Source organism: Athene noctua, chromosome 24 (assembly GCF_965140245.1).
Source record: "Athene noctua chromosome 24, bAthNoc1.hap1.1, whole genome shotgun sequence".
NCBI lineage: Eukaryota > Metazoa > Chordata > Aves > Strigiformes > Strigidae > Athene > Athene noctua.
The window spans coordinates 61,226-76,327 of NC_134060.1; the positions used below are offsets into that span (position 1 = coordinate 61,226).

At 42.6% G+C, this 15,102-nt stretch overlaps 2 protein-coding genes and 1 long non-coding RNA gene across 3 annotated transcripts; 2 read left to right on the top strand and 1 right to left on the bottom strand.

The window, feature by feature from the left end:
- The first annotated feature begins 1,757 nt into the window (after positions 1–1,757).
- GJA9 (gap junction protein alpha 9) lies at positions 1,758–6,858 on the top strand. Its single transcript, XM_074925957.1, has 2 exons — positions 1,758–1,868; positions 3,174–6,858. Exon 2 carries the CDS (start codon positions 3,195–3,197, stop codon positions 4,749–4,751), a length of 1,557 nt encoding a protein of 518 aa, XP_074782058.1. The 5' UTR covers positions 1,758–1,868; positions 3,174–3,194; the 3' UTR covers positions 4,752–6,858.
- Positions 3,388–14,972, bottom strand: LOC141969822 (uncharacterized). The gene is made up of 3 exons (XR_012635101.1): positions 14,501–14,972; positions 3,666–3,801; positions 3,388–3,499 (listed from the first exon to the last, which is right to left on the bottom strand). It is a non-coding gene; the product is annotated as an uncharacterized LOC141969822 (long non-coding RNA).
- On the top strand, positions 7,796–13,236 carry MYCBP (MYC binding protein). Its single transcript, XM_074926091.1, has 5 exons — positions 7,796–7,855; positions 8,075–8,147; positions 9,880–9,928; positions 10,643–10,772; positions 13,138–13,236. The coding sequence occupies exons 1-5, from the start codon at positions 7,841–7,843 to the stop codon at positions 13,180–13,182; spliced, it is 312 nt and encodes a 103-aa protein (XP_074782192.1). The 5' UTR covers positions 7,796–7,840; the 3' UTR covers positions 13,183–13,236.
- Positions 14,973–15,102: the final 130 nt, after the last annotated feature.

The following is a 15,102-nucleotide window of genomic DNA, read 5'->3' on the forward strand; positions in this document are numbered from 1 at the left end:
GACACTGGAACAGGTTGCCGGAGAAGGTGTGAATGTCCCATCATTGGAAGTGTTCAAACTCAGGTTGGATGGGTTTAAGATCCCTTCCAACCCCAACCATTCTATGATTCTACGTACCTTTAGCCTGTAGAACTTCTGCCACCATTCTTCCATCTTCTCCTCCTCCACATTAACCTTGTCTTTTTTAAACTCAGTGAAGGGTAATTTAGGATAGGGAGTATTCATTCTGTTCCAGTGGCTCCATCTTTATCCTCCTTTAGGGAGACACAGAGGCTGGTAAATTTGTGCAATACAGGTGCAACCATGGGTTCCATTTCTAATTCTGCCACATTCTGACATGGAGAGGATGTATGGTGTACAGCTTTACTGAATCATTTACTGTAAGTAAGCAGGTTCTTCAGTAGAATAAACCCATTTATTCACTTGAGTTGCAGGGCAACTCTGCTGGGACGATCCATTTGATGTAAAGAAAGGAATAAGAAAGGGAGAAATTGAAAAGAAAAAGTTAACAACAGGAGGTTGTTACCCATGAGCAATTATATGAATTAATATGTGTGGCCCTTGCATTCCTAAACACCTAGAAAATCCCTGTTCTTTGAGACTAGGCAGTTTGTGCACTCTTGTATGTCACTGTTGAGAAGGACATGACAAACACCAAATTGTGCAAAATGGCTACTTTATTGTTCTAACAAGCCTTTTTATAACTTTATTAAGAGTATGTGTCCATATATGATTGGTTAGAGACTAACAGTTCATGATTGGATGACCTCTTCTCTGTTACAACCTTGATAACCTTCCTTTCCTTGTGGTCAGGCAGTTCTGGTCTGGTAGTTCCTTACTCTTGTTTACTCAGCTCTTCTTGGGACTTTCAAGTCTCTTAAGGGTGTACAGATATCTGCTCAAGGTCAATATCAAACTTACATTCCGATCCCTCGAACCAGCCGAGGTCTCCCATACTTTTATACCAGAAAATATGTCAGCCTGTTCTAGGTATACTTCCTGCTGAGGTAATGCAGAGGGGTAGCTGAAGGCCTGGGATAAAAAGAGCACTTGTGTCACCTGGTCTGTTTTTACAGGCTATACATAGGTATCACTACTGAGAAGAATGACCGAGACACTTAGACTGTAATGATAATGATCTGCCCCTAAAAAGAAATACTGATTTATATGGATAGGGAAAACAGTTGCCACATTCAGGGATGTTTTAAAGAAGTCAGTATGACAAGTAAGATGGCATAAGGAGAATAAATGAGAGGTGCAGAACCGTGGACTATAAGAACAGATGCTATCTATGAAGAGGGAGGGAGTCTGGAGTGGCCAAAAGTACTACCACTGGATTTTTACATCAGGAGCATGGTGCTAAGCCATTCCAGGAGAACAGATTCTCTGCAGAAATTTATGACGATAGTATCTTGGAGGATTTATCTTCTTTGCCTTTGCACAGGCAAGCTGAGTGTTTGCTGCTAAGTAAACTAAAAGTTAGTCTGAAAGTTCTATTTTATTCTGTTTGTCTGAGGCTGACATTGTTCTTAAAACTTGGAAAGTGCTGGGGAGGCAAAAGGGAAGATAATCTGAAGGAATTTAGAGCTGCAGATTTTTCATTTCTAGCTTTTTAAGCTGAGATTCTTTCACTGGTCATAGTTAAATTATGCTCGGAGCAGTAACAGACTCAACAACAGATTGATTTTCTCCTCCCTCCATCCCCAGCAAATATAAATTCAATGTGCAAAGCTTGTGCTCCATCACTTGTTCCTGTAGCAAAATAAACTGCTTATAATGTGAAATTTACTCGGATGGAAGATGGCAGGGGTTGTAACTTTTTATTGGACACCGCACATCTTTAATTTTACACATTTTTGTAAAGAAAGGTACGTTTTTTTAATTTGCATTTATTTTTAATTTGTTTGTCTTCTAAAAAATGTCTAATCTGTGTACTGATTTGCAAGAGTATTTTCATGTTTAGTAGGCTGCCTTAACATAAAGTTTCCTCTTTGGAAACTTTATTCATTGGTATTGCAGCCGTCAGACTGCAACTTCCATTTGATTTCATAACACTCCTGTTTTACTGGGTGAAAATGAATCCCATGTGAACCGAAAACACTGTGTTAAACCACCTTTCTTCTAAAAAAAGAAACCCCAGATTATTCTGGTTTTAGTATAACTGGATTCTATTGATTTGTACTGTACATACAATGAAAAGGTAAATCTACAGTGGTATCACTTATCCCCTCACATAAAAAAGGAAAATATTTTTGTTAGGGTCTACAGTAACATAAACACTCAAAAGGAATTTAAAATCTTGTCCACAATGTAGTATCCTGTAATGGAGAAAGAAAGAAACATAGGAAAGAAAGGAAAGATGTGCAATTACACACATATATTACCAGTTCATCTATACCCAGATGGTAATCATTTAGGAAAATTCCAGTAGAGAATTTTTGCAGATTTTTTATTTTTTTCACAGAATTGGTACCAAAGATAGCAACACTTGACACTTAGGCACTCTATTCTGTATTTCAAATGCAGGGGAAACTGGACCAGTTACAGTGACTCTATTTATTTATCATTGACAACTGCAAACAAAAATCAATTGTCTGTGCCAAATTATATGCCTAATTATATTCTTTAATTTAACAGTGCAATTGTAGTGAGATGTTCCCTCTCGAGTTCCTTTGTATAACCAATTTTTGTTACAAAGCAGCAATTGGACATTACCATAACCTCAGCTGCGACGTGGGGCTTGGAACATCCAAAAAAGGAGGACTAGGAAATACTCCTCTACCTTCATAAGTGTCCGTAGTATAAATGCACTGCTCTGGCACTGCTATTGGATGATGGTCCACACAGACCGCATACTGCTCTTATAATCTACTACAAGTCAGGCACCTTAGCTTCCACTGATCTGATGCAGACTGAGGGTGCTTAACACCTCATAGTGATCTGCTTATCAGGATGTCTTGTACTGATAAATTAGACACGGGCAGATGATGCCCTTCTCCCTCTTGTAGATGAGAGAGACTAATACCTAGATTATCAAGGAGCTAGTGGGTCATGTTGCCATGGTTACATTGTGAGATATGATAGCTTTTCTCGGTGTCACTTTTTTTGTAATGCATTAACGAAGGACTGCAGCTTTTACGATGTTTTATATTTTTTTCTCTCGTACATTTTAGTGTTAAGATGGCAGAATAACCATGGGAGACTGGAATTTCCTTGGAGGCATTTTAGAGGAGGTCCACATTCATTCCACTATTATTGGAAAGATTTGGCTAACGATCCTCTTCGTATTTCGAATGCTTGTTCTCGGAGTGGCAACTGAGGATGTTTGGAATGATGAACAATCAGAATTTATATGCAATACCGAACAACCTGGTTGCAGAAACGTGTGCTATGATGAGGCCTTTCCCATCTCTCTCATAAGATACTGGGTCTTGCAAGTTATATTTGTGTCTTCCCCTTCCTTGGTGTATATGGGTCATGCCTTATACAGACTAAGAGCCTTGGAAAAAGAGAGGCAAAAAAAGAAAGCTCAGGTGAGAGTGGAACTTGAAAGCACCGAATTAGAAATGACTGAAAATCGGAAAAGGCTGGAGAGAGAACTTCGGCAATTGGACCAAAGAAAGCTAAACAAAGCACCCCTGAGAGGCTCTTTGCTCTGCACTTACGTGATACATATTTTCACAAGATCTGCAGTGGAAGTCGGGTTTATGATTGGGCAGTATCTTCTCTATGGCTTTCATCTAGATCCCCTTTATAAGTGTCAGAGAGATCCATGTCCAAACACAGTTGACTGCTTTGTATCTAGACCAACAGAAAAGACAGTGTTTATATTATTCATGCAGTCAATAGCGACTGTATCATTGCTTTTAAATATCCTAGAAATTATCCACCTAGGATTCCGAAAAATTAAAATGGGACTCTGTGGGCAGAATAAAGACAAGAATGACCCTGACAATTTCTACGTGAACAAATCTAAGAAATACTCTGTGATACCACACACTTCTTTGGGAATATCCACCACCTCTCAAAAAACTCTTCCTTCTGCACTTAGTAGTTATACCTTTTTAATGGAGAAGCAAACTGACACTGACCTCTACCCAGTTCTAAATTCTCGCATGTTTCAGTCTGTGCAGAATAACACAGAAAGCAGCAGCAATTACACCCATCGCAATCAGGAAAACAAATGGTCAAAGAAGAGGCCAGCTACAAATGCTTTAGACAATCAGACTCAAAATGCTAGCACAAATAATAATGAAGGCTTGCTTGGTGAGCTTGGGACTGAAGCGCATGATGAGGAAAAAGAAACTGAAAAGAAATATTTCCGTGTTGTTACTCAGAATGCAGACAACGCTTTGAGCACATGCTTGAGAAGCTTTGCTGAAACACCATCTCAAACTTCACTGCAACCTGATAGAACTGTTCCTATTATCAGTTTCAGAAGACAACATGGAATCAGTTCATCTTGGAACTGCTCAGCAATGGTTGAGAGTGCAGGAGCCTCAACAAATTCTCTTCCAACAAACAGCAACAGAAGACAAAGCAGTTTCAGTGCAAACAAAGCCCAACCTCCTTACAATGCTGATGTAAACAATTCTAACCAACCAGACACTCCTGACTCTACAGGGGAGGTGAGCTCAGAATCTAAACAAAGTAGAAACTGTGATAGTCCTAAGCCTTTCTCTCTGTTCAGGCAACTGTCGCTGTCAAGTAATGCCAGCAACAGGCGTGCCCCCACTGATCTTCAAATATAGTGTGAGTTAACCCATTAATTGCTATAGTCAATGCTGGGATAATTACCGAACATTGCAACATAAGCAAGATCTATGTATAGAAGTAGCTGAATCATTCAACTATAACCAGCTGTTTCACTGTTGTGGTTTAACCACAGCCAGCAACTAAGCACCACGCAGCCGCTCACTCACTCCTCCCCCCTCCCAGTGGGATGAAGAGAAGAATCGAAAAAAAAAGTAAAACTCGTGGACTGAGATAAGAACAGTTAAATAACTAAAATAAAATAAAATAGAATAATAATGACAACAATAATAAAATATTATTATAATAATAACTGTAATGAAAAGGAATATAACACAGGGAGAGAAAAACCCCCAAGAAAAGTGATGCACAATGCAATTGCTCACCACTCACTGACCGATGCCTGAGCAGTGATCCACCCCTCCCAGTCAACTGCCCCCAGTTTATGTACTGAGCATGATGTTCTATGGCATGGAATATCCCTTTGGCTAGTTCAGGTCAGCTGTCCTGGCCATGCTCCCTCCCAGCTTCTTGTACGCCTGCCTACTGGCAAAGCAAAGGAAACTGCAAATCCTTAACTTATGATAAGTGCTACTTAGCAACAATCAAACATCAGCATGTTGATAACGTGTGTTATCCACATTATTCTCACACTAAATTCAAGACACAGCACTGTATCAGCTACTAGGAAGAAAATTAACTCTATCCCAGCTGAAACCATGACATTCAGATAGAAAAGTTGTGTAGCCCTTTGAAACCAGTCCTTTAAACCTTTTAAACAGTCTATTTACTTCCTCTGTAATGAAAGGGTTGCTTTGACCTCAGGGTATAATATTCTACACTACCCTTCCAGCTAAAAAGGAAAACATACACCGTATAAGTGCACATATTTGGAAAAGTCAGGCATAAAATCACAGCTGATACTATTTAAATTGAATAAAAGTACAAAACAAAATTTACAGTCTAACAATATATTTTACGTTAAGACTAGTAAATGAAATTATGCTAAAGATGGCACTGGTGCTCTCAGGAGAAATGAATTATCAGTAAATATGTTTCTGCTTAATCTCTCTGAGAATTCAAACAGACGTTTGATGGCTGTCTAAAAGCAGAATGTCTAACACATTCCACTATTTGAACTGTTAAATACAAAAAGAACAAAACAATAGACACAAGTATCACTAATTCTTTGACTCCACAGTACACTTTTTTTTCAGTGTATCACCACTGACTTCCTCCACAGAAAACTGAGTGAATCTCTTATTTACCAGTAAATACTCTATTACATTTGTAAAGAATCATGAATTACAAGCTTTAATTTTGAGATTTTGCATAACACTAATAATTTAGCAATTTATTGGTTTTTTAAATCAGAAAACAAGTTACTGAAATTTATTAATCATAAATTTTGTATTTCACAAACCGTGAAAAAGGCATGAAAAAATGGGGGGAAAAAAATAAAGGTAGTTCCTTCCTACTTTCAGCTACAGTGTCAAAAAACATAAGAGGTCTATCAAACTGTAAAACTACTCCTTTTCTGGATACTATGGGGTTCATCTGTCCCCAAAATTCAGACAAACTTTTAAGCCAAAAGATGCTTACAATTGTTTAGAAGGAGCATTTCCATTTGTGCTTTTTATGGGGGTAATAAAACAAATAAAGGATATTCATCCACTTGCTGCTCCAATCCATATAGCATAAGGCAAGTTCCATGAAACATCTTGAAATAAAGGAGGGAATGTAGCATCACGATATGGCATCATTAAATATTTAATGTGCATTATCACTATGCTCACGAGCCAGACATGTTTCAGATTGGCTGAAGGCTGTGCAATATTAGGAAAAAGAAGGCCCTTTAGCTTGCAGCTGCAGCATTAATTTGGCCCTGTCCACATAAGGAAGATACATTAATATTTTTAAATTACTAAAATTGTTCACTGTAGAGTTCTCTCCAGCAGCTTTTCTTCTCACCTCTAGTATCGCTCTATGTGTATACATAAATACAGCCCTACGTAATTTTGCTTACACTGTAATATTTAGCACTGTGTAGTATACAGGAATGTATATAAATGTGTAGTGTGTTTTAGCTGAGCTAATACTGCTACAGTCTTTAATCCATGCATTCCTTGATGCGTAAATTTCTGTGGGCCATAACTGCTCATGCATGTGTTGCACTTCATGTCTCTGTAATAAAAAGCCTTGTATTTAATGCACTCCGCTCCCGCTGTCTAAATAATAGAAAATTAGCTTTCAGATGCTTACATAATGGGATATGACACTTGCATTTCTGTTGGTTCAAGATACAAAAGAATTTGTTTTTCTGCTGCTGACAAAGGATTTTTATTGTCTTTTGTTGTATGTGGACATGGGTCAAATTCTGTTTCATCACAGCGCTTTGTCAATAGTGAAGTGTAACTCACTTCCAGTGAGAACCGAAGATACTGCAGACCAGCATGCAGAAAAAGCGTGAAAAGACCCTAACACCGTGGGTGCAAGATTATTGGGTTGGTTCTTTTTTATAACAAATAAATTTTATCAGTCAGTAGGTGCCCCAGCGTTTCACAAAAATAGACCGATATAACCGTTTCCGTTTTCCAAAACAGGCCGAGGCAAAGGGCCTTTCCGCTGCGGAGACCCCACCGCAGGAAGCCCCCTAGGCATGCCGCCCTGCAGCCGCAGCTTGCTCAACTTTCTCCTCCCGCGACTTCTCGCCTAGCTCTCGTTACTCCTCGAGCCGCGGGTACGACGGTCACCTGGGCCGAGCGAGGCCACGGCCCCGGGCGCGGCGGCTCCTCCCCGCCCCCAACACCGCCGGCGGCTCCCGCAGCGCCGCTCGGGACCGCACGCGGCAGCGCGGCCTCCCGCCGGGCAGAGCCGAGCCCCGGAGCCGCCGGGGCCGGAACGCGCCTCCGCGCCTGGCGGCGAGCGCGGGGCGGAGCGGCGGCGGCGGGGCTGGGAGACGGGGCGGGGCGGGGCGGGCGGGGGGGAGGCCGCTGCCGCCCCGTCGCTATGGTAACCGCGGCGAAGCCCTCGCGCCGTAAAAGCGCAGGGCGCAGGCGCGCGGCCGGGGCAGGCGCGCGGGGGTCAGATGGCGCATTACAAGGTAGGAGGGGGCGGGCGGGCCCGCCGGCGGCGCCGCGCGGTCGGGGCGGCTTTTCCGCGCTGTCTGCGCGGAGGGGCGGGCCACGGGCTGTCACTGGCCGGGCCTTTCGTGCCGCCTTCGCGGCGGGCCCGGCCCGGCCCGGTCCTGTCCGGCGAGCCGCCTCCGGAGCCGAGGGCGGGGAGGCGCCGCCGACCTCACCGTGTGGGCGTCCTCCCTCAGGCCGCGGACTCCAAGCGGGAGCAGTTCCGCCGGTACCTGGAGAAGTCGGGGGTGCTGGACACGCTCACTAAGGGTAAGTCTGCGGCCCGTGGGCGGCTCTTCGGGCGCTTCTGCGGGCAGAGGCCGTTCCCCTCGGGGCGTCTCGCGGCCGCGTCTCCGGTTGCCTCGACGCTCCCCGCCGGCTCCTCGCCTGGGCGAGCCGGCTGCTCCTTCTCAGTCTGCGCGGCGGCCGGCAGTGGAGCTCGCCCGGAGAACTTGGGGCGGCCCTCGAAATCGAGTCCGAGCCAGGCAGCGCGCACGGCGTGGGGTGAGGGGCCAGGGGACCTCTTGAAAACGCGGCCTGCGAACTGCGGTGCGTTAGCGCCGTTGTGGCGGTTCGCACCTTCGTCGTGCCACTGGGTTAACTGTTAGAGACGCGTGTGGAACAGGAGTAGCAGAGACCCGTAAGAACGGCGACACCACTACGTGGGGTGTTGGAGACCTCTTACTCGGCCAAAGGGCCTTTCTCTATGCTCGCTTTTGGAAAGAGGGGAATTCCTTGGGGGCTGCTATTCTGCCAGAGCTCTCCAGGGCAAGTCAATGTTTGAGGCAAAATAACAGCAAATGTGCTCTTAAAAACATTCTGTTTGAAAGACCCTTTCTTGAGTAGAGCTCGGTGCTTCTCCAAAAACTAACAAACCTGTAAGTTTTGTGAGAGTGACTATCTGTATCAGAATGGGGAAAATGATGATACCAAACTTGATGCATACTTTGCCTTGGTGTATGGAGTAGCAGGTTTTAAATCCTTCTGAAATCTTCTTGAGAGCCTTCCAATCGTATGTGGAGAAAATCTGTTAATATTCCTGCTGGAAAAATATGCTGTTTAAAGAGGGAGCAGCAGATCTAGGATGTCAGGTGAATAGGTGCCACGCTAAGACTCTTGGCCTAGCATTTGATTTCTTTTGATCACCATGTTAAGCATCCTACTAGGATGGCAAAACAAGTCTTCTAAGCAGCATAATAGCATCCTAATTTTTGTTTTAATTATGTCCTTACCCTAAAATGAATTTGGCTGTGCATTTCAGACATCTGAAACTGGGAGAAGGTCATCTAAGTATTTATGAAAGCAGACATATTCTATAGCCATCGTCTGTCTGCCTCTGTGGGGAAGGGGGAGTGGTTATGTTTGAGAACTTTGAGTATTCCTGTGACTGACTTCTCCAGATACGGAGTTGGTATGTGTATGGCTAGTTTTATGTAAGCTGCCAGGGTACTGTTGCTTGTGCCTGACCTCTTTAGCACTCCAATGGCTGCTACAGCCCCCAATCCATAGAGATGATTAGTGTCATCTACTCTGATGGTAGCCATTTAGTATTGTCAGTGTAGGTGTTTGGTGGAGGTTTGCTTTTATGCTGAAAGTTACAGAAGTGCTGATGTTGTCCTGCATGTTCAAAGATGTAGCTTAAGTGGAAGTAATGGTTTATGACGGGAAAGTCTCAACATAGTTAGAATTTCAATTTTGCTGATGAAAGCCAATACTAGGGTTGCATGTGGAATGTGTAAAAATTGTTTGGGCTGTTTTGTGTTCTGTGCTAGAATAGCCAAGACTGTGGTTAGGGGATCAACAGAACTTCTGTCTAGCTGTTACTGGGTGGGATGCTCTGTTCCCTCCTGTGCAGCAGACCCATTGTTTATGTCCAAGTGTATAAATGAAAATCTTGTTAAATGTGGCATGTAACTTGTATGCCTTCTCATGCTTGGTACATTTGTTGAGAACTTAGAGTTGCATGAACTTTTTGCAATTGTTGAATATTTTCTATTTGCAGTGTTGGTAGCCTTATATGAAGAGCCAGAGAAACCAAATAGTGCACTGGAGTATCCTTTTTCTCTTCTGTGAATTCTTCATAGAGACTTCACACAAAACAGCAGTACATCTTCTGACTCTTTGGTGACCTGGGTAGGCTTGTTTAGAAGACTTACATTGACAACATGGCTTTTATGGATGCATTTTAACTAATAATCGTTTTCTTACAAGCGATAAGAAAGTCTGACAGGATGCAAGACAACTATGCATACTGGTATGCCAGTAATTACAAAGTTAAGTTATAGGCCACTAGAGAATGTTGTAGACCTGCAGCATTAGATTTGAGTGCTTACAGTATCTGTGGCTTCTGAAGTCAGCTTCTTCACACTTCCTTTTTTTTTTTTTAATAATACAAGGGGGGGAAAAATGAACATTTTTTTTCTTGCTGCTTTTAAGCTATTTTTGGCTATTGCTTCTATTTTTTGGTTATTCACCTTTTAAGTCTTCCAAACTAATATGTTTGAGAGGAAAAGGAGAGGAGGGTGTAGTAAAACATGAGAATTTGTCCTGTGTGTACTGATGGGGTTTTTTAAGGAGTGTACTGATAACATGAAAAGCTTTCTTATTTTTGTAGTTTCATCCTGTAGGATGAAGAGCACTGCAGTAATCTTAAGTGTTTTAATGGAATTTCAGTCACATGTATTGCTGCACTAACTTCATAAGTGTTAAAACTAAAATGTGGTTATGCTATCTAATTGAAGAAATACTTAACATCTAAATATCAGCTTTCTGAAGCATCACCTGGGAGCTTCAGCTCCTGAGAATCCAGAAATAGAGGCACTTCGCTTGGAAGTGGCAGAGATGAAAGAAAAATATGAAGCTGTATTGGAAGAAAATAAAAAACTGAAAACCAAGGTAAAAGTATACTTAGTCTTCCTCAGTAGTTTCATACTCTGCAATAAGTAGAATACTTTAATACTTAGAATACAGCTAACTTTGATCCATTAGAGTAACCAATAAATGTTGTTGCACTGTTTGGCCTCGTGGCTGAGGAATGCTGACAGAATTCATCACAGTAAAGATTTTTTTTTTTTTGGTGGGATACTTCTTATATTCTGTAACATACAATAGTATTACTAAACTAGGGATTTTATTTATTTAGTGAAAGTAAATGTTATCGAGGCTAATCCCATGTCTTTGTTCAGTCCTGTGTGGATGTGTTTAAGTTGTCTGATATTATGTAGCTCATGCTTTCACAAGAGTTTTGAAAAAGAAAAAAGCTAATGTATCTATTATAAAGCCTTTCAAATGGCAAGGCAAAGGAGGAATATTATATATTAATTTGTTTGACCTGGCACAGACTTGTGTCAGAATGTTACCAGTGGAGGCACTCATATCCACGTGGAATGGTTAACTTGCACTTTTCAGCTAAAACGACTCTGGTATTCCTCTATCTGCAACAACAATGGATCTGAAATGCTAGCTAAGGCAGAGCCATTCTTTAATGCATCTACAGGCTGTCTGAAACAGCCCTGAGATGTGAAGAACTTCCCCTTACGAGAGGGCACTGACTGTAAACCTAACAATGCTGAAGAAGGAAACCTTTAAGCACCTTAATAATCTAGTAGTTTATGTGCTGCTACATGTTCTGATGCATTTGTTGGAACAGGATGGCTGCTGTTACACATGAACATCCCCATACGGTTTTCACTGCGAGACGACCAGCTCACCTTTGTTTTGGGAGTTCTTGGGCATTACCCATTTGTATTTCTTGTCCGGACTGCCCTCTTGCTGTCCTAGTAATTCTCCTTCTCTGTTACCCATTGTGAGTCATTACAGCTACATTTGTTATTACTTACTAGGAAATATGGCAAAGAGCAGAACTTTAGGGAGAGTAGCAATAGACCCGCAGTTCATTCGGCATAGCCGACTTAAAAATGCAGCCGATAGTAAGTAGACACATGAAAGCAGAGTAACCTGGGTCTTTGTTTGTAGAAATCTTTTAAAGAAGTCAAAACTTGTTCCAGCAAAGTAAGCCTTTCTATAACCAGGGGTGTGGGTATGTGTGTGTGTGTGTGCTCTCATCTTCTTCAGCCTTCACATGATAACTCTTAACTTTACATGTTTTCCAGCATTAATGTTTTTGGGTTTTTTTCCCTTTCTTTCCCCTACCATCTTCTGCCCATCATTCTGACGTACTGTAGAAGTTCTCATGGACAGAATGCAGGGAGAACACTACCATTTCTATTTTCTTTTTTAGCAGTCCTCTAGCATAAAATACATGCCTTTAACTATGCATTTATTGATAACTCGAATCATGTCCAGATAGGTAGTGTTCTGTTATTGCATTTGTCTGTGAAGATCTGTTCTTTTCCTTACAGTTTTTGGTCAGAATGTCAGGTATTTGGTGGGGCGGGGGGCAGGAAGTCAATAGTTAGGCCCTTTGAGGAAAAGAAGATTGGCTTTGGATTGTGTACTTACAATCTTTTGTGGTAAAATCTACAAGAATGACAAAATGCTATTTTAGTGGTTCTTGTTAGTGGCATCGTGATTGCTGTAATTTAGTGCTGCTATGAGGAACACATGGGCATTTTAGTTTTTTCATGTACTTTATTTTTAACTTACTCTGCAATTTGCAGGAGAGGGGAAAAAAATCTTAATTGAGGAAACTGGACTGGCATATTTTGGAGGCTCAGTCCTAATGCTTGAACTGATTTTGAAGCTTGACCTTATCTTTAATGCAACCGAGGTCAAGTAAATGCCTTCACTTGTTTCTTTGGAAATAACCTTGCAAGTAAAGGTCATGCTTCAGTGCACAGTTGCCTAGGCCATACACTCCAAAATGCATAATGAAAGCTAGAATGATTACAGGAAATGTTAGTTTGGTGCTACGAGAATGACTGTTTCAATTAATCATATTTCAGTGAAATCAAAGCTTACAAGGTGCCGATCATTATCAGCTGCTACTTGAGATGAAAAGTACTTAACGAGACCTAGAACAAGAAACTGGCAAAAATCTGGGCAAGACGTATATGCTTGAAAGTGCATTTTAAAAAGCCCACTTGGTAGAGCTCCATGATTATACGATGTGACAAATGGGTGTTTTGAGGGAAGGATTACTTTGTTGCCTGACTTGAAAATGGACTTGCATAAATATCAGTGATTAAAATGCACAAAGTAAATGGAACACTTCTAGAGCAAATATTTTCCTACATTTCTTAATGTGGAAACTGTCTCTGAAATGTTGCAGCTAACTAAATTCCTGTCTTTAAATCCACAGCTGGCTCTGTATGAACCACCTCGAGATGAGAAGCATGGTGAATAACAGTAGTTTCTCCTTTAATGCCTTGACTTAATAAAGGGCTTACTGAGAACTGCAGTCTTTTTTTGTGTGTGTGTATGTGAACTCTTCATGTCTACTTTGTTACTTCATCATCTTAAAGAAAAAAATGTAGTATCATGAGTGTACAGCTATTTTTGTGCAGCTGCAGCAGCAACTGCTGAGTTTCAGCATACTGGCCAACTTTCTTGCTTTCTTGTTTAAAAAAAGGTGATAGTTATGATTAACTTCTAGATAACTGTGCCTGCCAACTTTGTGTAGATTTTGCATTGTGGTCAATGGTCCTGTTAAGCTGCTGCTCTGTCTTGGTTTTCTTATAACTGGAGTGGGTGACATGACAGAGATGGACCAAATGTAGGCTAAAGCAGAACCCCCAAGGTATGTTTGAAGTTGGTAGTTGGCACTGAGGTTAGGCTTCTGCGCTGACAGGGTAACTGCCTACCCAGAGGAGCACAAAAGGACTGAGTATAGGTATGTCAAATGATGTACATCGCACAGTGTTGGAGAAGCAGTACCTACTGAACTTACACTTTTTAATTTGCATGAAGTGTACCGATTTACATGCAGTTCATGTCTCCAATCCTCTTTCAGAAACTGGGTCTTGAAGAGTTGATCCAGATCCTGCCTGGACAGTTCTGAACAGAATACAAAATTCTTACTTGTAATGGATGTCCTGTGTAACAGTACAGCTTGGAGAGTTCCTCTGATTCATCTAACAGGGAAAAGAAAACCTAGGCAGGGCAGAAAATCCAAGAGAGGGGACGTATGTGACTTGTGATTTGTAATTTTGCCTCTGTGAATTTCAGAAGAACTGTGAACCCAATTCAGGGAAACAAGGGCCGTAGAACAAAGCTGGCCTTTACAAAAAAAAAAAAAGGTAAAAAGATACATTTTAAGGAGCTGCATTTGTTTTGTATCCTAAACCTAGGTACTTACAGGGCGACTAATGACAGGAAAAATAAAGGGGGAGAGGGAGATGAAGTGCAGTAGCTGTCTTAAGTGTTAGATCTACTAGCTGTTTCACTTCCTTGTTTCTGGGATGGGTTTCACATCTTCTCTTAGAGGCATGGTAGGATGAATCAGAACTTTTGCTAAAGGAGAAGTACAAACTGAAATCAAGGGCTAATGAATTTAATGGTTGCTTACCTTACTACTGTACCTGTTACTGATCTAAAGAGGTAAATGAGGAGAAAATACTGTATTAAATCTGTAAAACAACAAACAACCCCCACCTCAAACAAGCAAACAACAAAAAAAAACACGACCCCACTGAAAAAAACCCCAAACAGCAAAAATGTCCTACCTGCTGCAACAAAGAAGAAAGCTCACTTTTAAGTTAAACGTATACCTAGCGTTAAGCTGTAGCGTGCGAAAATAGGGAGAGGATAACGCTGTAGAGAACGCGTCCTAGAGCCGAGCGTGCGCTGCGAGCGCCGTGACGGGAGGAAGGCAGCAGCGAGCGCCGTGGGGCCGGAGGAGCCGCAGCAGGTGAGGGGTTTAGCTGGGGGCCACGGGGCAGGACGCACTCCGCGGCCGAGACCTCGGGTGTGAGAGTGGGAATACGCACTCGCTCTTCTCGCTGTATTCTCTTCCCTCTGAGCGCAGTTTGCTCTGCTGAGCCTTGGAGTGGGCTTGTAATGAAATAACCAGTACTGGCTACAGCTTCAGCCGAGCTGCTCGCCCGTACGAATGACGCCAGCCGAAAATCGATGCCTTCCTGACGCACCCGGGGGACCTTGCTCCACCGGTCGCTGGGCCGGGGTGATCGCCTCTCGACCGGCGGCTGCTCCCGGGCCTCGGTGCCCGGGGCCGGGCGCGGGGGGGGGGGGGGGGGGGGGCGGGCGGGCCGGCGGCGGCCGCCGGTAGCACCCTGCGCGCGCGACTGGGCCGCCGCTCGCCCCGCCC